The sequence below is a fragment of the Falco rusticolus genome, chromosome 9 (assembly GCF_015220075.1).
Source record: "Falco rusticolus isolate bFalRus1 chromosome 9, bFalRus1.pri, whole genome shotgun sequence".
Taxonomy (NCBI): domain Eukaryota; kingdom Metazoa; phylum Chordata; class Aves; order Falconiformes; family Falconidae; genus Falco; species Falco rusticolus.
This window is the reverse complement of record NC_051195.1, coordinates 23,823,604-23,844,926: the sequence shown is the minus strand read 5'-3', so window position 1 is coordinate 23,844,926 and position 21,323 is coordinate 23,823,604. Positions and strand designations below refer to the sequence as shown.

General features: G+C 43.2%; 1 protein-coding gene across 1 annotated transcript in view; it reads left to right on the top strand.

Annotated features, from left to right (window-relative positions):
* Positions 1-21,323, top strand: part of ANTXRL (ANTXR like) — a 64,514-nt gene that overhangs the window by 9,054 nt on the left and 34,137 nt on the right. The window contains exons 2-12 of the mRNA XM_037400737.1: positions 4,047-4,118; positions 4,238-4,309; positions 6,450-6,531; positions 6,635-6,668; positions 8,630-8,709; positions 8,821-8,889; positions 9,088-9,168; positions 9,272-9,332; positions 17,085-17,183; positions 19,464-19,533; positions 20,344-20,422. Of these exons, the coding sequence (XP_037256634.1) occupies positions 4,047-4,118; positions 4,238-4,309; positions 6,450-6,531; positions 6,635-6,668; positions 8,630-8,709; positions 8,821-8,889; positions 9,088-9,168; positions 9,272-9,332; positions 17,085-17,183; positions 19,464-19,533; positions 20,344-20,422 (799 nt within the window). The remainder of the gene's footprint in view (positions 1-4,046; positions 4,119-4,237; positions 4,310-6,449; positions 6,532-6,634; positions 6,669-8,629; positions 8,710-8,820; positions 8,890-9,087; positions 9,169-9,271; positions 9,333-17,084; positions 17,184-19,463; positions 19,534-20,343; positions 20,423-21,323) is intronic.

The following is a 21,323-nucleotide window of genomic DNA, read 5'->3' as shown; positions in this document are numbered from 1 at the left end:
TTGCTTTGCATTTTCCTTCACCATGAGAATTAGGTAATCTCCGGGGGCTGAAACCTCACCGTGAAAGGTGCATGAACAGCTTGTGGCTGTGGGTCACTATCCGCAGAGGTCTTTAGCTTGTGGGCTTGGTACTTCGTGGGGAACATCAGGCTTGCTGGGCTTCTTCAGCAGGGAGAGAGAGGTGCCCAGGGCTTGGCTGGGTGGCAGTGGCCATTTGATTGATGTGAGGAGTTGGACCAGGTAGCTGATGGCTGAAAGCAGGGAATCTCTAAGGTGTGAGCCAGCAAGATGCGTCTGGCTGTAACATAGTCTTCCTCTGCAGACAGGCACAGCACTGGCTTGGTGGATCTACTGGTACAAACCTGCACAGCAGGGTACATAGGGTTCGCTGGCTGCATCTCTTCCCCGAGGCTTCTCCTACTTGTTGGTGAGGGTGAATGAGCGAGTTGCATGCCCAGTGCTTCTTCTGCACAGCACTGATCTTTTCCATGCTCTATTTATTCATTCCTCATTGTTCAGAAGTCTTCACAGTTCCTCTGAAATCTTACAGGAGTGTATCGTTTTGTGGCCAGACAGGCCAGGCAAGGAGTCTGTCTGTGGTTGTCTACTGACAGCACTTTGGGACAACACGGAGCTCTGTCTAAGGCTCCTGTCAGCTCAGGTACACCGATTAGCAGGAGTTTGGTTTTAGTTACTGTAAGGTGCTAAGGGAAACAACAAAAGCACCAAAACTGCTGTAAAAATCATGCTGTGTGGACATCCAAGAATGATGTGTGGTGTAGAGCATCACTGAAAGACCCCAGGCTTTCTCTGGGTTCTGTAACTGTGGGGTTAAAAATTAATATGGCTTTCAAGCATTGGCCATGGTCAGAAAGGAGCTTAGAGCCTCCCACTTGCCATGCGAAACCAAGGCAAGAACCTCTTAGTCTGATCCAGCCATTAATGGCAGCAAGTTAGTTCATGCTGTCAGTGGTTCTGCAGTGTGAAAAGGTCGATCCCAAAGGCAGTGAAATGCCTCTGTATTTTCAGTAGTGGTGGGCAGCTTCTCTTTCAGTGTTGGGAGTAATATTTCACAGCCTTTAGCAACTTGGTACATAGTTTAGCAAACATTTTTATTGTTGTAATTTTTTGTTTAATCTGCCATTAAAACTGCCATTGCTGGTGGTGTGGGGTCAGGCCTCTGGGGCAACAGATGAAACTATCAGGACAAACTCCAGAAGCCTCTAAAACGTACCTACCTACATACGTACATTCATATATATATATATCAAACAGCAAATAAAAATATTTTACAAACAGGGATTTTTAGAGGTAAACTTGGGTGGGAGGGAGGGGAAATCGGGTTCTTCTATAGCCCAGGCCACCCCTACGGGTTTGCATGAGGGGCTTGACATGACTGGCATTGGTGGCATTTGGGCGTCATTTGCAGTGGGAAATGACACACCTGGGCTTGGAGGAGTGTGGTGGGGGAAGTGATTAAGTGCTGACCACTTCACTGGTACTCTTTAAATGGGATTTTGAAACAGTAATATTTTCTTGCTAGTATTTCTGTCTGGCTTTGACACTTCTTGGCTGATATATCAGGACACTTTAACACTCCTCAGCTGATAAGCGACATGTGGGTGCAGAACTCCTGTTAGGGAAGAAGGACACCCACTGCCATGCTGAAGTACCTCTGCTCAGTGGGGTTGTAGCTCGGTGGTGTAGAGCCAGGCACTCTGAGAACGCAGTATGCTTCCTGTGAGGATTAGCTGATGACACAGAGAGACCTCCCTAGTTTTTCAGAGGTGAGCATCTATAGATGCCTACAACCAATTCCTAGTGTCACTGGCAGTAGCCGTTCCAAGAAGGGGTGTCTCATTGTAGTCAGAGTGCGTGGAAGTGCACAGTATTAAGTAAGGTTATCTGTGCATTTTCACTTGAAAAGTCTTCATGTTTTTCAGCCATTAGTGGCTTATGATTTTCTTGAATTTTCGGTGTCTAAAAGGAAGGGTGGGGGGGTAATTAAGAAGGTACTGGAGAGGATGGTTTGTTACTGTTATAAAGAAAATTCACTGCTGCTTTCTTTTCTGGATTGCATCAGTGCCTCTGCAGCTGGCGACAGAAATGTGATGCTGCATCCAGCATAGGTCGGTCTTTGCCAAGTAAGAAACTGTGGCTATTTGGTGTAGGGAAGTGGCTCCGCTGGAAGTTGCAGGCATTGGATTTAAGTGGGATGGCAAGCTCAGAATGAAACTGAAAGCATCAACTCTGGCAAGGGGGGGAAGAATTAAATAAAAATAATATTTGGAACTGTAAATGCATAGATTTGAGGAAAATCTCTTTGAGTTCATCATGTTTGGAGATTTAGTCTGGGACTTCCAGAAAAATCCTGGAGAATACAGGTGTTGAGCTGCCTCAGATTCCTTTTGGAAAAGCAGTTGTTAAAGTACATACTTTGCATCAGTATGAATTATTTTTTAATTACGAGAAAAGGGCTTATTTGCTAATAGTGCCAGCACCTTTCATTGGTTGCTGTTCATGAATATGTAAGTGTATTGTTGCGCAGCACATATAAATCAGAGACTGCAGAGGTTCTAGAGCCTTGGTTTGAGCAGCCCCCAGTGTGTTTTTGCCCTCCCTCAGTGCCTGGCAATTTCTGCATTCTTTGATCACCAGGTTTTTCTGCAAATGAATCGCCATTTCTCCAGAAGAGCAGCATGAAAGCACAGGGTTACATGAGCAAGCTTATTCTAGCTTATTTACTTCAGGGGTCTCCTTTTGGTTCTTGTTCCTTTATCTTTGCTCTTCTCCTCCACTCCGCCAGCACTGCTGGCAGGGCAGGCAGTGCCATGTTATATTGCATACATGGGCTTCTGTATGCTGATCTGTACCTGACCTACATGGGCATGAGCAACTGACGTAAGGTTGCTTGGAAAGCCTGTGGTAGAACTGAGAATTGTGATACAGGATCATTTTCTCACTTATTTTTTTTATATATTTACACAGAAAAATGTCTTAGCAGCAGTTAGAAGGAACCTACTGCTTTACTAGTAGTTAAATTTCTGAAATTTTTTAGTTCTCTAAGCCCTTGCAATACTTCTGGATGTGCTGTTGCTTTTTTGGCCCAAGGCGCCCAATATGTGAGTTTGCCTAGCAAGGAAAGCAATTGAACTGTTCTTTCTTAAACACCACAGTCCTACGCAGGGCTTTTAAAGCCATTGATTTCTCATGCTTCGTAGCCTTTTTAATGGCTTGAGAGTGTATGGCATAGATCCATATGGTAGAAACCACCTGTCATTTACAGTTGAGCTGCTGTGTGGAAGGCTCTGAGTCCCACCAGACTGTGGGGGTCCCTGAGGATGTAAGACTAAGCAGAAAAAAGCCAGGGAGTGTCAGTAATGCAGTTTCATACATGGGAAATGGCAGCATGAATGTCATGAATGTCTAAGTTTGTGCACGTTACCAAGTTGCTCAAGTTTTCACAAGAAATTTGTAACACAACCCGGGAGTGACTTCCAGAATGCTAATCCAGCGAATCAGCTACCAGTACTGCCTTTCCCTGCTGAATTACTTGAAAAGCTTTCTCTTTTGAAACAAACAGTAATTCATGGAAACATTCTCCTACGCATTCTGGGAGGAATAGCTCAGTCAAGACTTTCTGCTTTCTGTGTGGCTGCGAGGGCAAAGCTGTGCTCTAGGAAAGTAATCTGCTAGCAGATGGTTTAGTGAATTCAAAATTAAACTAGAAGAAAATATTTCTATTTTATGTTACAAAAGGAACAAAAGCAGATGGAAGAGTTACCAAATTTATTTCCAAATTGTATGGTAAATCATTTCAGACCTATTTCTACTTCCCTTTGAGTCAGTGGGTTTTGTCATGGATGGTTCCTGTTACAGCTTCCAACACAACCGCTGTAGAAGAGCTGGCTGCCTCATTGTCAGAGACCTTTATGTAATTTTTGTTCCTGACCGCCTTTGGAGTAGCCCAGGCATAAAATTCAGAGTGGAACAAGAAATTTCACTGTGAAATAAGTTTAATATAATCAATTATGTTTTGTACACAGGTCTGGAAGTGTCAGAAATCATTGGACTGAAATTTACTCTTTTGTGGAAAGCCTAGCTGAGAAGTTCATAAGGTAAAGCTTTCAATTGCTATATATAAAATTTATATTTTCATTCACTGCTTCTTAGCAAATGAAAATGTGCTGAAGTAATGTGTGTCTATGACGTGGATCTGTTTTTTCTTCTGTTTCAGTCCAATGTTGCGAATGTCTTTCATTGTTTTTTCTTCACGAGGCACTACAGTCATGAAACTAACAGAAAACAGGCAAGTACTCCCCACAGCTTTCATCCAGAAATATCCTCCATCCCTCCTCTCAAGAAGCAAATGGCCCCAAAGCCAGAATTTGGAGGTCTGTCTCTGTCTTCAGTGGGGCACCAACTGAAATCCTTTCCACCATTCCCAACTGGAAGAGGGCTTAGAAAGAAGGCCTTTGGGATTCCCATTACCATTATTTTTCCAGCCTTATAAAAGAAAGGCTGCACTGGGCTGCCTGTTCTTTATAGCAGTATTTCGGGGAGAAACTGTTTCCTGTCATGGATTCACATCCCCATACTTGCTGACCCCAGTTACCCACATAAGGGCAGTTCTTGTGTAAGACTTCTCAGACTCTGAGCTGATGAGCAAAAGACTGTATGAAGTCCTATAGTGCCCTTCGAAGTGACCCAGATCCCTGAGCTTTCCGCCAGCCGTGGGCTGTGCCCGCTGCTGGAGCGCTACCTTGCCAGGCTAGCATATCCCTCTCCTGGGCTGCCTTTGGGCAGCACCTGGCCCGGAGGTCGTTTTCAAAGCCAGGCAACAGTCTTCTTGAGAGAAAGAGAGTCTGACCCTGGAGAAAAATTGTTGTTGCCACCTTCACAACCAAATCCTCTTTTTTAAAATAAAAAAAAACCCAACAAAACCAACAACATCATACAACCCCCACCCCCACCCACCCCAAAAAAAACCCCAAACCCAACCAACCAACCAACCAACCAAAAAAACCCAAGTAATTTTAAATTTAATTTGCCTGATGCACACAAATCCTTTTCTTGAAGGCGTTACTAAGTATTTTCTTTCAGCTTAAAGCCCTTTCTTTTGCTGCTGCTTGTCTGTGTGAGAGGGCCTAGGTAGCACAGTGCACCACGTAAGTAAAGGGGGCTCTGGAGCAAGCTTGGAAGAGCAGCACTCCCTCTGGTTTGTACACTGGGGCCTTGCCCACAGCCAGAAACCTCACCAGGGTCTTGCATTTCTGCCGGCTCCACTGGGTTTTGGCTCAGGTCTCTGCCTTGTACCTTGGCAACAGAGCTCAAACTTGCTCACTTCTCCTGGGTCAGCTTGCTCTTTGCCAGGCAGAAAGTAGCCAGGAACCCTGTGGTGATGTGTTAATTATGGCATTAGAATGTTCTCTCTCCAAAATTCCTGTTCTGTGTCATCAGGTGTGCCTTTCCAGCTCATTTTGCACTTTGAGAGGGTAAGAATGTGCTTTTGCCCTAAGGACATCGCCAGTCCCGGCTCCTGGTTTTACCTTCATCCCACAGACTCCTGTTTCCTGCATAACTGGGGTTGTGCTGCCTAAAATACCCAGTTGCAAAATTGAGCTTAGAGAGGCTCTTGCTATCCTTTTTTAGAGAAGGATGGTCCCATGGCATCTGGGGCTGATGCTTGCGCTGCCTACATCTCGTCTGTTGAATATTTGTGCCTTGTTTGTGTTTCATTAATATAACAAATACTTTGCCAAGAATCAGGGTCTTCTAGTGATCAGCGATCAGTTAAATTTCCCTGAGCAATCCTCTTGGTTAACAGGTATTGTGCAGTAAGAAGCTATGCAACAGGGGTCATGGTATAAACGTCCCCCTCTCACCAGGCAGCAATCTGTGACCCAGGAGGGTTGATAAGTCCTTGGTCTAGGGTAGGAAATTCTCATAATTCCCATGCTGTTCTCTTATCTTTTGGCCTCTGTCTTTGTAATGGAAAAGTCCTAATCCCACTGTCCTGATAACTGATAGAATGCAGACTTTTAATTTGTCACACTTTCATGACAGGGTCATAAGCTTTTAAACTCTCATTCCATCTGCAGTTTGTCAGAGTTTAATATCTGGCATTTGCTTTAATTCAATCTTATTCCGACTGATGGTATACTGGAATGAGGAAGCACAGACAGAATTGCACCCTTAAAACATGTTAATCCCAACATTGTATCATGTATCTGGTTTTGTGCTCCCATGGGTGTTTGGCTGAAAAATTGGGGTGTTTGAAAAATCTTGGCGTTACCAGTGTTTTAGCTGATGTGTATGTACTCTTGTGTATGCATACATGTGTATGCAGAATGTGTTGACAGGGTGCTGTGGTACAGGAATATCTCAACAAAAGAAAAAAAGAACTTTTATTAAAATTGTCTCTTTTTTTTTTTTTTAATAATCCAAAGGGAAGCCATAAGACGAGGGCTCGACATTCTTCAGTATGAAGTGCCTGGAGGAGACACGTTCATGCATGAAGGATTTAAAAGGGTACACATCACAGTACCTCCGTTCTTTGATTTATACATACAAACTTTGCTTTGCTGGCTGCCAGTGTACTTAAGAGCTAACAATGTTCTACACTTCGTTGCAGGCAAATGAACAGATCTACCATGAAACCTATGGAGGTATATGTTGTATATCACTTATGTTATATGTCTGCATTGAAAAGACAGATGATAGTTCTTTATATGACCTGCAGTAAACCCGTTGAAAGAAGTGTTGGAGAAGAAACTGGTGTTACACAATCGCTACATTCCATTTTGACTACAGCCCTACTTTTAAATGCATGATTCATGATTTATTAAGACCAGAGGAGACCAGTATGATCACGGATCTGACCCAGTGAAGAATACAGACCAAAACATTACAGCCAGAACTGCCTGTCCTGCGCCCAGGGGACAGGAATACCCAGATTTTCCTGCACCCTTCTGTCCTGTTGCACTTGGCCCTGTCTTCCTTGTGTGCCCAAGTCCTCGTTCCCATTAGTATAGGAATGAATGCAGCCAGCTGAGGTTTTTGCATCAGTGTGAATGATTTGGGATCAGATTCTGAGTTCCTAAAATATAACTTTTCACTAAATTTCAAGACGGAAATGTATTTGTGGTTTTGGTCAGTGCCAAAAGAAGGCCTAATTAGTTAAACTGAACACTTCTTGCCTGGTTTGTGCCTTGTCTATGAGGTTGTTCTCATTTGTGGGCTGATGGTCTCTTTGGAAGGTGGAGAAACGACTCAGTGCCTTTTTAATAAAATGGGCTGTGAGTGTAGAGTCTTTAACAGCAGCTCAGCATGGCTTCTCAGGCACTTCTGCCAGTGAAGTCAGCAGTCCTGAGGAGTCCAGCTGAGAACTATTTTACCTCATTATAACATATGGCTAAGAACTAATCAAGTATTCTGTAAGTTGATTAGGAAGGAAAAAGGAGTAGATGAGATCTGGATTTAGAAGTTAAAGTATCAGCGAAGAAACAAACGTTCAAAAGAAAACAAAGTAAGATCTCCCATTTTTTAGTCTTTCAAACATGCTGGGAAAAAATAAAAGAGGAATAAGGGAATCCAAGCAATTCCCTCCCCCCCCACCCCCCAAGTTGCAGGTCATTTTTTTTTTTTTAAGATTTATGTCTGTGTCTGACATGACATGGGAAGGCCTGCATGGCATAAGAAACCTGTCAGAACTAATCAGTCTTTAATTTCAGACAGTATGAGGGAAGACACTTGAAATTGTAACAGATTATTTTGAAAAAATAACAATAGTTCCCGGAAAGTAACATGTATGTTTATTACTTTGCTTAGGAACTGGATGCAGAATGGTTGGTTGAGCTGTAGTTTGCATGTTAATTTGGTTTAATTTTGTTAACATGTTGGATTTTTCTAGGTAGTATTGTACTGTGTACCGCATTACATATATAGCTATCCAAAGTCTGTGTGGCCTTTTCACTTAAGGTTAGGTGGGGTATGAAATGTCTTATCACAAGACACGAATTTTCTCCGGTGGACCTGATCTTAAGGTTTTTCACACACTCAATTCCTGTGAATTTCAGCGACAGCTGTTGCTGGAGAAGTGTAGGACTGAACCTCTTACAGGGGCACATCTTGTGCCATGTTCAGTGGGGCTGCTCTTTCAAAGTCCACTGCAGGGGGAGGTGGGATGGCAGTAAAGCTCCTTTCGCAGAGGTATCTCTTGCTACAACCGCTTGGCAAGGTTTGTGTAGAGGCAAGTTTGTTAAGAGAAGAGAGGAAACTTCCTCTTCTCTGTAGATCCATTTTGCCACTTCTCCATGTGAAAAGGCCAGGTGTAATCTTGGGATGTGCTATATTTTATGCCGAACAGAAAAGTTTGTGCATAGACCTTGTGAGAGCAGCACTCCCTCTTCAGTGGTGCTTGTGACGCGAAGGTGCGCAAGTTTTGGCTTATGCAGCAAGTTTTTATGCTGGTATACCTGCAATAAAGTCCCTACAAATCAGATGAGAGTCTGGCCTTACAGTTTTGTGATTATTTGTCAGCAAAAAAGGAATGCTTCACTTAAAACTTGCTTTTCATTGCTGAATCATGTGTCATATGTATGCAATCTCTTAACTGTCCTCCATGTAGGAGTTCGGACCGCTAGTGTGATTATTGCTCTGACGGATGGAGAATTGCAAGACGTTCAGTTTTATTATGCAGAACAAGAAGTAAGTCACCTTCACGTTTACCCAAACTAGCTTATGTCAAACCTGTAGGCATTTGCTGCTGGCTCACTGATTATATGGCTTTGCACTTAATGGCAATTATTTTTATTTTAGGCCAACAGAGCCAGAAGCTTTGGAGCTATTGTTTATTGTGTTGGAGTAAAAGATTTCAATGAAACTCAGGTAACTTGCTTGCTTTCTTCTTGTTTTTTCTGTTACACTGCTGCACAAGTAGCAGCGTCAGATAAAAGCATTTATTTAATTACTTGAGACATAAATCATTTCATGTCAGTATGATGTCTTTTAGCAAGTATGAAAGGGCACAGTTTTGTTCACTGTAATTTTGTTTTCCTCATGATTTATGATTGTCTTTCTTTGCAGCTGTCAACAATTGCTGACAGCATCGATCATGTTTTTCCAGTTACGGGAGGCTTTTATGCCCTCAGAGGAACCATTGATTCAGTAAGTTGGGTATTCTGAATCACAGAAGAGGGGCACCCTTTCCTGTATTAATAAAGCATAGATAAAAATTATTACCAAAAATGCCATTATCTAAATCTTCTAGATTCTCAAGAAATCTTGCATTGAGATCCTAGCGGCTGAACCATCGAGTGTTTGTGCAGGAGGTAAGTTGCCACGAGAACAGTGTGATAAGGCAAATGAGTGGCACTGATGAAATGTCAGTACCTACCTAAGGTGGGGAGCTGAAGCCTGTGGGTGTGTTAGCGCATCCCCTCAGGCCATGGCTAAAGCCCTGTGTGTTTCTTCTCAGCTTGAGTAAAAAAAATGTGCCAGTAAACGTGTAGCTGCAGTGACTGAGTACCAGCTTGGAGAGTTGGCTGAGGTAGTGTTCAGGGAACTGGCGTTACCACTTCTTTTTAAATATCCGAGACAAAGAGATGACAAAAGTGATGTAAAGCCAGATGCCGGGGGTGTTTCAAGGTCTAAAAGTGACTTCTCACAAATTTCTGGAAGACTGCATTCCTGGCATCTGCTAGGGCTCATCAGCAGTTAGAACAAGATTTTGCAAAACATTCACAGAAATTTCAGGTTTATTGACCCAGGTGTAATTGACTGCATAGGCCGAGATAGCTGATGTGTTTTTCCAAAGTACTAGCGTTTTACTTTTTTGCAATGAAAGGACAGTTGGTGTATATGGTAAACGTGAAGAATCCCCAGAGGAGCTGTTGATAATTTCATGCCTTTCATGTCTAGTATATTAACATGGATTTGTTCTGGTTTACGTTAGCAATTCACTCGCTGTGTTTTTGTCTGTTTAAGAGGCTATTGCAGCAGAGTAAGAGTGACACCGTAAGTTTGCTGGAAGGTAGAGTTTAAAGCGTGGTTATTTAGATCTGATGTTACTGTCTTGTGTTTGTTTCCCTAGACACTGTAAAAATGAGCACAGAAAAATGAAATAGCAATGATGCATGAAAGCTGACCTTGAAAACAGATAAAAATAGGAAACTCAGCAAAAATAAATATCACAGAGAAGAGAAATTATTCACCCTTCATTTCCACATGTCGATCACAATATGATCTTGCCCTGAGTATTTCAATTTAAGATGAAATATCCTTGTATCTTTTGAACTATTCTTAAATATATAATTGTGAACGAGACATTTGTGATTAAATCTAGTCTATGGAAAAAATAAAAAAGGAATTATTTTGCTTTTAAAAATCTCCTTGTGGAGTTGATCAGAAACAATTTTAAAGCTTTGACATTTCAAAGCTTTTTTTAATTTCATAGTGATAAATTCTTTCTTTTTTGCTTGTTTATTGTATACCAGGCACATTTTTTTGCAACAGCTTATTGCAAGCTTTCCTGTTCAACAAAAATTGCTTTTAGCTACATGAAAATATGAGTTTCCAATAGGAGGGATTTCAGTAGTATCCTTGTAATTGTCTGGAACAGTGTTTAGAATGTTGAAAGGCTGAATTTGAAACCATTGTTTTGGTTTAAAAGAATATTTTTAATAAGTATTTGAGAAAATAAATTTTCAGGAAAAATTTGCTTTTCTAAAATGGTATATTTTAGCAAAAAGAGTAAACTTTCTTTCTTCAAAGGGAATCAGTCTTATTCCTGATTCATGAGTTCAAACCACTTTATTTTTTGCCAAGCTTATTGAGTAACTAGTTTATCACAGACGTGATTAAAAATACACAAGCGCACTTAAAAATAGTTTGTCCTTCTTAAAAAAATATATATATATATGTTGCATTACTTGCATCTGTAGAAGTTTTTCATTGTCTTTGTGGTTTTCAAATAAAACCGATGTAAATCGAGCAGAGCAAGTTTCTGTGCATTGCTGCTGATTCAGCAAAATACCAGCACTTGTTTCACTTAAATTCTGAGGTGTGTTCTGTCCACTCTGTTGACAAAGCCATCCAGCAAAGGCTGGCACACAGCAAAGTGGGGTGGTGATCACCAGGGCATGAAAACATGGATCTGGCATGCATGAAGGTTTGTTTATAGCAGCAGGGAGCTTGAAAATAGGAGGAAGCCAAACCTGCAGATCCAAATGGTGCATGCTGTTGTGTTAAATGGTCTTTACAGGCCTGTGGTAGCTTTTAGTATGAATGTAGTCCTGCAAGCCTTAGCTGAAGCGAACTTCTGCAAGAGGTTTTACAACATGAGGCTGCAAATATTTACTCTTGTGCTTGGCTTCATTATCCTGTTTTATTCCGCTTCAGTGTAGCCAGCGGCTCATCTTTATAGCTGTGTGCACCACCATCTCCTGGAAGCAATCTCCTGGGATTGAACAGCTTTTTTCATGGTAGTGTGAATCCAGATCCTGAATCCAGTTCACTGGGCAGGCAGATACGGTTCTACTCTATAAGTACTTTATCTGGACTTCAATGTAAAAAATACTGATGCCTATGAAGTAATCTCAGAATTTTAATGCATTTTAAATGTGGGTAATTACTAATATTGTTTACTGCTAATGTATAAGTGAGATACATACCCGTTGAATCGTGTATGAAAGTTTATATGCATCTGCATTTAGAACTGGCTGAAAATTAGAATGTAGTATTTTCTAGAAATGCAACATTCCTTCCCCTTTTTCGAGGTTAGATTTTTTTTTTTAACAAAAAAACCCCATACGTAATTGAAATTTGCATTTCAATTTTTTCATTGAAAATAGTAGACCTTTTGGAAGAGTGCTAGACATTATTACATTCTGCAGCAAAGAAGCTTGCTTGTTTATAGTCTTGAAATGTGTCCCTTTCCATGCTTTTTTGTATGAAACTTATCTGAGTGAGGAGCTGATAATCAGTTTGACTTTTATTTAGCATTATTACTAATTTGTAGAATCTGGTATGAGATCATGAGGGCTTTGTGCTGCTCAGTGGAAGCCAGTTGTGATCAGAGCTTAGAGCAGAGTCTGACCCACTCCTTGTAACTGCTCTTGAACCTCATAATCACTGCTGTGTTGGTGCTGGTGATCTTGGCTTCATTTTTGACTTGCCAGAGGTTTAGTAAAATGCTGGTGAAACTATTTCCATGTGGTGACAGTTCCAGTTGAGACTGTGGCTCTCTGTGACGAAGCAATCTGGCAAGATCTCATCACGTTGTGACAGCTATCTGATGCTTAATGCTTTTTGACCCTGCAAATTCATCGTCGCCAGTGTGGAGCACTGTAGCTGGGTCCTTCCTGTTCCCTCTGATATAAAGTGACCGAGACATGCAGCCTGTAAACAGGCTATCAGTGCAGAATTGGAGGTGCCTCATATCCTGTTTGACAGCATCATTGCTTTGATTATGCTTATGGTACACAGATGTGATTGAAAGGTTTTGTTGTGTGTGGCATCCTACTGGCCACATCAACTACCAGGTGTGGATGCAAGCCGTCAGCTTTTCATCAGAGTCACAGAAGCGAAGCCGACAGCGCAGCCAGCACACACCAGCTTCAACCTACCATCTCGCTGCCAGCACCGCCCGGTTATTTCAGTGCTGACCTTTTTCCCTTCGCTATCTTGTCAAAAACTACAATCTACAATCTGACAGTAACTAAGGAAGAAAAGGACGCAGCCAGAGCCAGGGCGCAAAATTAAATGGAATTAGCCATTTCAACAGACCATCATCCAGAACACATTAATGCTCCAGAGCATCCGAAGGGGTAGGCTTCTTAACGGCAGATACCAAATCCAGTACCAGCTCTTCACATTTCCATGCAAGTCTGGTATTGAACTACATTGTCAGCTTGTGTTGGTGAGCAGGTTCCTGCCCCGTCAGTCACTCACAACTGGCTGTGCAAAGCGGCAGTGACAGTGAAGAGAAGGGCAGGAGGGGTAAACCGTATTGACAAGACTAAAATTCTAGATTAGCTTTTACCTTTGATGTTTTGTGTTACTGGCTACATCTTTTTAAAGCCACTGAAATAGCTATCAATTAAGCCTTTTTGGTTGCTGCCTTTGAAGACCATTAGTTCAGGAGAGGGGGGAAAAATCTACAGGCAATTTTCTTTCAGCAAGCAGCTTTTCTAATATAAAAGTAAGAGAAAAGAATATATTATCACCTTAGCTGGATGTTCAAGTCACACTGGAGTGGGCTGGCAACGAGCAGGCCTGGGGTAATGTGTGGTCCCAGGCAGGTAGCTCTGGTGGGGGGCCTTGCCCCAGAGGCTGGCCATGACTCTTAGCTCTGCTGGCAAAGAAAGGGATGCTTATAAAGAATAAGTCTCAGCATATCAGCTGGGTGAGATGTGGAATGGCTCAAGGCATGAATCAGAGTAACTGCACATTCTTACTGAAGTAAGAAGCAGCTGTATCAGCCCTACGGTACATTTTTGTTTGTTTAAAGTGCCTTCCACCCCCAGTGGGAACCAGGAGGTATCACTCTTCCCTTAAAAAAGAGGTCAAATTCTGATGTTGGCTTTGTGCATTCAGCTCTTGATGTGCTCAGTGAGGTCACAAATTTGATCATCTTTCTTTAGCAAAGTGCCAAAGCACGTGTTTCATTTTAGTATGAATTCCAGTAGATATTTTCTTTTCCCCCTCCCAAAATATCTTCTCCGATTCCCATGTTCCTTGCAGCCTGTGTCAGTTCAGAGAGGGAGCTCTGAGGGAAAGTTAACCATGAAGAAAACAGAGTGTGGGTTTCCAGTGCTTGATCATAACTTGTCTGTGCCCTTATCGAATTCACACAGAGTTGCATTAGACATCAATGTAGTGAGAATGTGTTTTTGGCAAGAACAAGCTGTTTGTACGGAAAAGTTACAGCAGTCCACATCCTCATGCTAGCTTGCCTTGCAGTAACTTGGTAGTGAAAAGCAGGAAGACTAAGCTGAATACATATTTCAGCTGCCTTTGGCCCTCACGTAGTATTATCCAATAAGTCCTTCCTCCAAAGCATACAAATAACATGGCAGTGCATCGTATAAAACATTATCAAAAGTCAGACCTCACATCACTGAAAATCAGGTACTTCTCCCCTCAACCCTATCAACATTGTTTTCCTCTAATTTTAGTATTTTGATCAAAGTATAATTTATAATGCTTATGGACTTGTTCATGGTTTTACTTGCTGCTAATGGAGAACATCTATGTAGTTTTTTCTTATTTTTCTATGTGTAGCTTGAGGATTAATTGGTCCTGTGTTGTGCTGGTGTTCCCCTGGTATCAGGCTGGTCTCACATGCTGCTCAGGGGCTGATGTAAGTGAGCCCTGTGAAGGATTCGGCTAAAGTAGTAGATTTATATGTGAAAGAGCAACTTCTGTGCTTTCCCTTGCTGCATGCTGTGAGTCTCGGCTGTCAGCTGGCTTCTTGCATGTAGCATCAAGGCAAGTTTCAAAAATGCATTTGAGACAGAACAAATTTGTAACATGTCTCTCCATCTGCCTGCCTGTTTCTCTGTGGTCAGCGTGGTAGCTGTGATGTATTTATTGTCCTAGAGGGAAGTCTCCTGTGCTGCTTCCCCTCCTGGTGCATCTTTGCCTAGCCTAGCAATTCAGATTGGCCCCAAGAGGAAGGAAGACCATGGCCTGGTGTTGGGCTCCACCTGTGCGCAGTATAAAAGAAGGAGGAGCAGCAAACAGTTGTGCTGTTAAGGGCTCCAAGAAGTCTTACCTATATAGGTTACTAAGAAATAATTTTAAAAGCTTGCTATGGAGAAGCTGAGAAAACAAAGTCAGATTTCTTAATACGTTGTTGAGAAAGGAGTGGTTTAGGTCAGGTTGCTTAAAGAATTACCACAAAAGAGTTTGAGCCAAATAGGTTTAATATGAACTTGTGAAAATGTGACTACACAAGATTCGATGGCAAGGTTCACTCTATTACTTACTACATGGAATAAATGCACAGAGATAAATCAAGTTGAAAGTGAGTCATATCAAAGCCGTAAGAGGGTAAAGGAGATCCTCCTGCTGAGTCACGAGGTTTGGAGTAGACCCCCCCTTCTAAACTCTCACAGAGTTTGGGTGCGGCTGGGTCTATTCCTAGTCTCAGACTTGGACAACGGATTGGATGTAAAGGGAAGAGGCAGAGGGGCGGGGAGGAGAAATTTTGTTCACAATTCAAGATTACCTGTAAGATTTTAGCTACAAAGCAATGAGATACTTTTTGTTTTAAATCACAAAAATAACCTAACTACTTCAAGCTTGCAATGCGTATTATAACAACAGTATACCTGTTAAAAATTTGCCCCCACATTCAGTGAAATATATCTAGTGCCTTTTGCATTCCTCAGCGGTTGAAGGGTTGAGCCTGGAGGAGCAGGGGTATCAGCCCAGGCCCCATCATCGACTTTCCACGCCGGTCCCCCTGTTGTCACAGACTTGGTGGTTTGTGAGCTCTGAGTGGCGTCCCGCTCAGAGGGGGATGCTGGGCACAGCCTGCTGCGGTCCAGGAGAGCTCAAGGGGTGTCACTTTAGGACGGCTGTTTATGGGGCTGTGAGATGGTTGGCTTTGGTCATCAGCAACCTGGCTGCAACCCGAGTTCGTAATTTTCTCAAGAATTCCAAGAACACTGTTACCATTCCTCTGGGTGTACCACTCAGGCTGCAATCAGGCAGGAGTGTTCCAGGGCTGCCAGTGAAGAAGCGCTTGTCTCCATTCTTCTTCCCTGCTTTGGCCAGTCCATGGGAGTTCCAGCACAGGCAGTGCCATTCTCTGCCCTAGTCGAGTAAGAGTTACTGGTACAGTGAAGGGGTGCTCAACTGCCCAACTCATGACTCAAGGCGCTGAGGCTGAGTGCCTAGCCAGCAGCTCCTGGGGTGGTAGAACAGCCCAGAAAAGTAGGAGAAGTGCACCCCCACGTACCTTCTTCTTCCAATTACCTTGCCTTTCTGTTTATTCTAGGTACAGTGACTCCAGCTGCTTTCATGATAGACATAAACTCAGCTGGTACTACCACTATTTGTCTCTATCCCTTCCCTTCTCCACACTTCTATTCCTGGCAGATGCTCAGCTGGGCAGATCGCCTTACTGATCTCTCTGGCAACACACAGGGTCCTTTTTCGGGTGTTTGAGCTAGCTCAGTGCACTGCATCATGATCTGTGGCGCCAGTGGTGGAGGACATGTGCAGCTGGGATGTCACTTCCAACAGCACCCTTCCTAGAATGGCTTTACTTAAATGCAAAACTGCTCTATCAGTAAAAAGACTACTGAAAGTTCACTGAAAAAACTGATGATGCTTCTCCTGCTTGAATGAATAAATCACAGTTGCTTATCATGATAATGACAAAAATCACAGGTTCCCTCCCTATCAGGACTATCAGGACACAGCAGGTGTCTTGTACCACTGGTGGTTTCTGCTGCTGGAGCAGGGGTGCGCAGGGAGAGCATAGACAAGATGGCAGTGCCTGGGTTCTTAGTTACTACAATGTGCAGCAGGAGCTAGCGGGACTGTGCACAGGCAGAGTTCTTGTATAGGCAGAAGGATTGTGTTTTTCCAGGGATTGTACCAGAGGCAAAGCTTCCCCTCTGATTCACAGGGGATTGGGAGGGAAGTCCTGTTTGTCAGCATCTGCCTGAACACAGCTGCTGCTGAAAGCTGAGTGCCATCTGCCATGGAGACGGGAGGCAGGACTGGTGCTTGTAGTTAGCAAAGATGTCTGTCCCAAAAGACATGGAGGAGCCATGAGACGACATCAGCCAAGTCAGACTTGGAGTATTACTGTGGCATCTTTAATTAAGGCATTGGTGATATATGGTGTGCTTGCAGGAGCGAACGAGACAAAAAAGAAGGCTGTGAAGCCCTAATGCCACTATAGCACTCTTGGCTGCTGCTGCTGAACAGTGAGAGTGTTGGTTTGAGTGTTTTATTTCGGGCATAGGGCAGAAAACGACCGTTGTCATGTTGTACTTCAGATCACTCTGGACAGAAATGCTGTATTTGAGTTATTTTTCATAACTTTTCTGTATTTTTACTTACAGAATCCTTTCAAGTTGTGGTAAGAGGCAATGGCTTTTATCATGCAAGAAATATCGACCAGGTACTCTGCAGCTTCAAGCTCAACGACAGCCTTACGATCAGTAAGTTTGCAGGCTGGTGGATTCCAGTGCCTCTGTGGCTTTGTCACCTCATCAGACATAGGCCAGCTCTCATCCATGTTGAGGGGAGTCCATGGCAGTGAATATCGGGGGAGCTGGGTAGGGATCTACACCTAACAGAAGCTTGAAATTCACCCTTATTCAGTCCTGTGACCTGTGAGCATTGTGTTGTGAGTGCTTACGTGGAGCTGCACAATTATCAGCATCATTGTAATGATGTGAGTGATGCATACAGCCAGTGAGGACCAGGTGTCAAGACTGAAGAGAGAGAAATAAAATTGCTCCCTATTCCCTTGTTCATCACTACTAAAAAGAAATAATGCTGCCTTCATCCCCTGGTGATGTTTGCAGACTGTTCACTGGTTCAGGAGACACTCACCATGAAGCAGGGCCCCCGAGCCTGCTCCTTTCCTCCCTGACACCGGTTGTTGGTCTCATCACAGCAAGTGTGTAACACACAAACTCCCTGTCACGGCCATGCTAAACAGGGTCTTCTGTTTGCTGTCTCAGCAGCCAGGCGAAGGATTGAATGGCCAAAAAAGATCGAGTGTCCAGTTTCTCAGCAGTCCTCTCATTCCTGAGGAGCTGTGTATGCCTGGCAGGGTGAAGCACAGCATGGGGAGAGGAGCTCTGCTCCCTTTCTGTATATGCTCCCCTTGTTGGCTGAGCACAGTAGAGGCTTTCATATCCTTTCGTGGTCAGGCTGGTACCTTCACTAGTGGTGAATTCACTTGCAAGAGGGAGCACATGAATTACTCCTTCATTTCCCATCCTGGTTGCCTACGTGGAGGCTACATTAAATAAACTCTGGTGGTCTCACTCCGATTCCACTTACAGATGCCCTTTGCCAGGGATTTGTTTCTTGTGGTTTACCAGGTAGACAGCCTTCTTGCTTTTTCTTCCTTGTCCCTAATCCACTAGCACCTTGACTGGAATTCACACAGTGAGCACTGATCTGGGCCTGGAAGTACAGAGGAGGAAAGCCACCCTGATTTTACATCTCCTTCCTCCCTGTTGTGTTTTTCTTGGGTTACATCTGCAACAGATGTGATGAGACACTGATCTATGCCTGCTGGCTTTTTGCTCTCAGGCTGGCCCTGAAACATATCACTGTGATTTTCATGGCCTCATCCCTGCCAAAACAGGGAAATGAGTTTTGTCTTCAGGTGTGCTTGGAGTGAGTGAAGCATGAAAGAACAACTGTTACCTCTGTTGTTGCATAATTGTTTTTCCCTAGGTAGAAAGAGTAATCCAGTCTTTAAAATGCAAATAAACTGCCATCTTTTACCTGCCCCCTGTTCACCTGGGTTGGACTCCGGTGGACTAGTCTTTCTTTGGACTAGCACTGTAGCTGCTTTGCTGGCCATTTAGAGTTGAGCTCTGTGTCGCAGCGGTGACTTGTCTGCTCTTGTGCCTCAGCCTGCACACTTTCAGTAGAGTGTTGTTCCAGGATTGCTGCTGGGCCTCCTCCCTGTGTTCATGGGACTTGGCTTTGTGGATGTGATTTTTGAAAGCAACAGGATGGGCACTGCTGACTCTTGGAGCAGTGGAGTGCAAGGGGGTAGGAAAACACCCATTGCCTTGCTTTTGACTCTGCCTGCACCAAACCCCTATAAACATGGGCTGTTTGCAGATGGTGCTGCCACAGATGGGTGGTGGGGGGCAGGAGAAGCAGCAGGTACTGCAGGATAGGTCCTCGTGGTAACCTCAGTCATGGCCCCTCTCTACATGTCTCCTGTATGTGACCAACCATGGCGTTTTGTTTTCTAGTGTCTGTCTGCTTCAGCTCCACCCCAGCTCTGTCCTTCCTTTTCTCTGGGCTCAAACAGTGCAGCCATGGCTTCTCTTGTCTGTGTGTTTGGAAGCGAGTAGGCAAAAAATAAACCCTATACTTTTGCCCTCAAGAAACTTGTGGGGTCAGAGTATTCAGTATGAGCAGAGTTTGCGTGCACTTTTCAGATAGATAAGGTGAATATTGCTCAAAGCTGGTTTCCAAAAGGCTGATCGCTGCTGTCAGGACCAGAGGTATGCTTCCATTTCTTAGCTGTGGCATCTCTAGCCTGCTAACTTTATATTGGCGTCAACAAGAATGGTCATCCTAGTACTTGGCTTTGTAATCAGTATCACTGGGGAATATTGGTACTTGCCTATATACTGAATTTGTCTGTAGCTGTTATTGGTGTCAACACTTCTCCAGGGGGTGGCCTGCTTGGGACGACTTCTTGTTTTTAATCTCTGAAAGTTATATTCATTTCTTTTCAGATGAAAAGCCAACCCTTGTTCATGATACTTACTTACTTTGTCCTGCCCCAGTGATAGAAGATGCTGGACAGTAAGTATTGTTTTCCAGGATGTGTTGAGAGAGTGGACTTCTAGATGAGAATATCACTGCTGAGCCAAGGGCTCAGATTTTGCCCAAAGTATCAAGTAAATAAGCTTTTTTGTGTGTATGGCAGGATTACAGCCATCCCCTTTGTGCCAAATCCTGTCCTAGTGTGAGCCAGCATAGCTGGCTGAGGGGGAATGCCTCCTTCTCCTTTCCTGTCCATGGGTGAGGAAAAGTTGTTTGGTGAAGTTTTGTTGGCTTTTTTGGTTTGTTTTTTTTTTTTTTTTCTTTACTCAGACCCTTTCTGTGATATTGTAGAATGGCTAGGGCCAAATTCTTCTTTAATTTCACCGTCATTTCAGTATTTTTATCCTTGACCTCAGTACAGGTATCCTGGATTTGCTTGGATATAAAAGAAAGCACATTCTGTCTCTTTGAGCTGTAAAAGGTTTTTTTGTTCTTGTTTAAAAAAAAAAAAAGCTCTTAAATTTTTTTGTGCTATATAGGGTAGTATTGCAAATATCTAAGACTTTGTTATGACTTGCTGTCCTGGTGCCCTTTTCCCCAGGTGGGATGAAGGTTTTTTTAATAACGAGCATATGCCCCAATTCAATTAAACCAACATAAAAAGGGTAGCTCGTGGGCAAGCAGAGATGCAAATTCAGGTAAGCACCTGAAGCCATGAAAATGCCTTGACTCAGCAGGACATGCTATCCATGCGTGTTCATGAGCCAATGGCTAAAACAGAGCCAGAATAAAGGTAACAATGGGTATAAAGATGACACTAAAAATAAATGTATCTGTTTTGTGCTTTAGGGTGGTTTTCCTACAAGTCAGCATGAACAGCGGGCTAACATTCATCTCCAGCTCTGTCAGCATCACCAGCACACAGTGTGTAAGTCATTGCAATGGGGCTTGACAGAGAAACCATGAGATCCTGGAAAGAGGCAGTAGCTCTTCAGGCAAAGCCGCCTTGAGTGAGCATGAGCTCTCTGCAGCTTCTGCATCACGGTCATTGACTGGATTCCCAGCTGTTCTGTGAAAAATAACCATGGCTAGCTAAGATTTAATTGTTATTGATGATGGGTAGATTATGATAGATTTAGTGAATAAAAAATGACAACAAAAGGCACCCTGGCAATTCCTGTTCCAGGAAAGGGAGAACTTTAAAGCTAGAATCCAACTGCAAGGGAACCTGAGAAAATGAGGGAAGGAGCAGCAGGAAGCAATACTGTTGAGCTTTGGATCTGTTGTGAGATCTGGGGTGAAAGGTGCAACTGCCAGGACTTGGATCTGGAAGGGCCACAGCATGGAAAGTCCTCTTAAATTTACGTGGTTATTTTTTGGTTGGTGCTTACAGCATTTGTTCTTAAACCACAACAATTTACCTTTATTAGTTCATGACTTGCTACGGTGGTTTTATAGTTTTAGTGATAGGGGCTGGTTGCTTTTCTTTGGCGTCATGGGAGATGACCAGAAAGAGACAGCAGCTTCAGATCCTGGGATGAGCTTCTTGATAAAAGGCTGCTGCTCAGTCCAGCCAAGGGTGAATGTGCTGCTGTGGTACAAGCATCAGCTGGTCAAAAATACCAGGTAAAGCATGAGGGACCAGCAGCTAGAAGTGATCCTTTATCAAAATCAGATTTTAGAATCAGTCAAAATGAAGAAGCTAATAGTTAATTAGTCTTTTTCCTTGCCTTGGAGTTAAAATAGGCAACACCCATAGCTGGTGCAAGCAGGTACAGTAGCTAAAGATGTGGCCTTGTACTTGGGACTAAACCAAGCTGGCTGAAGTA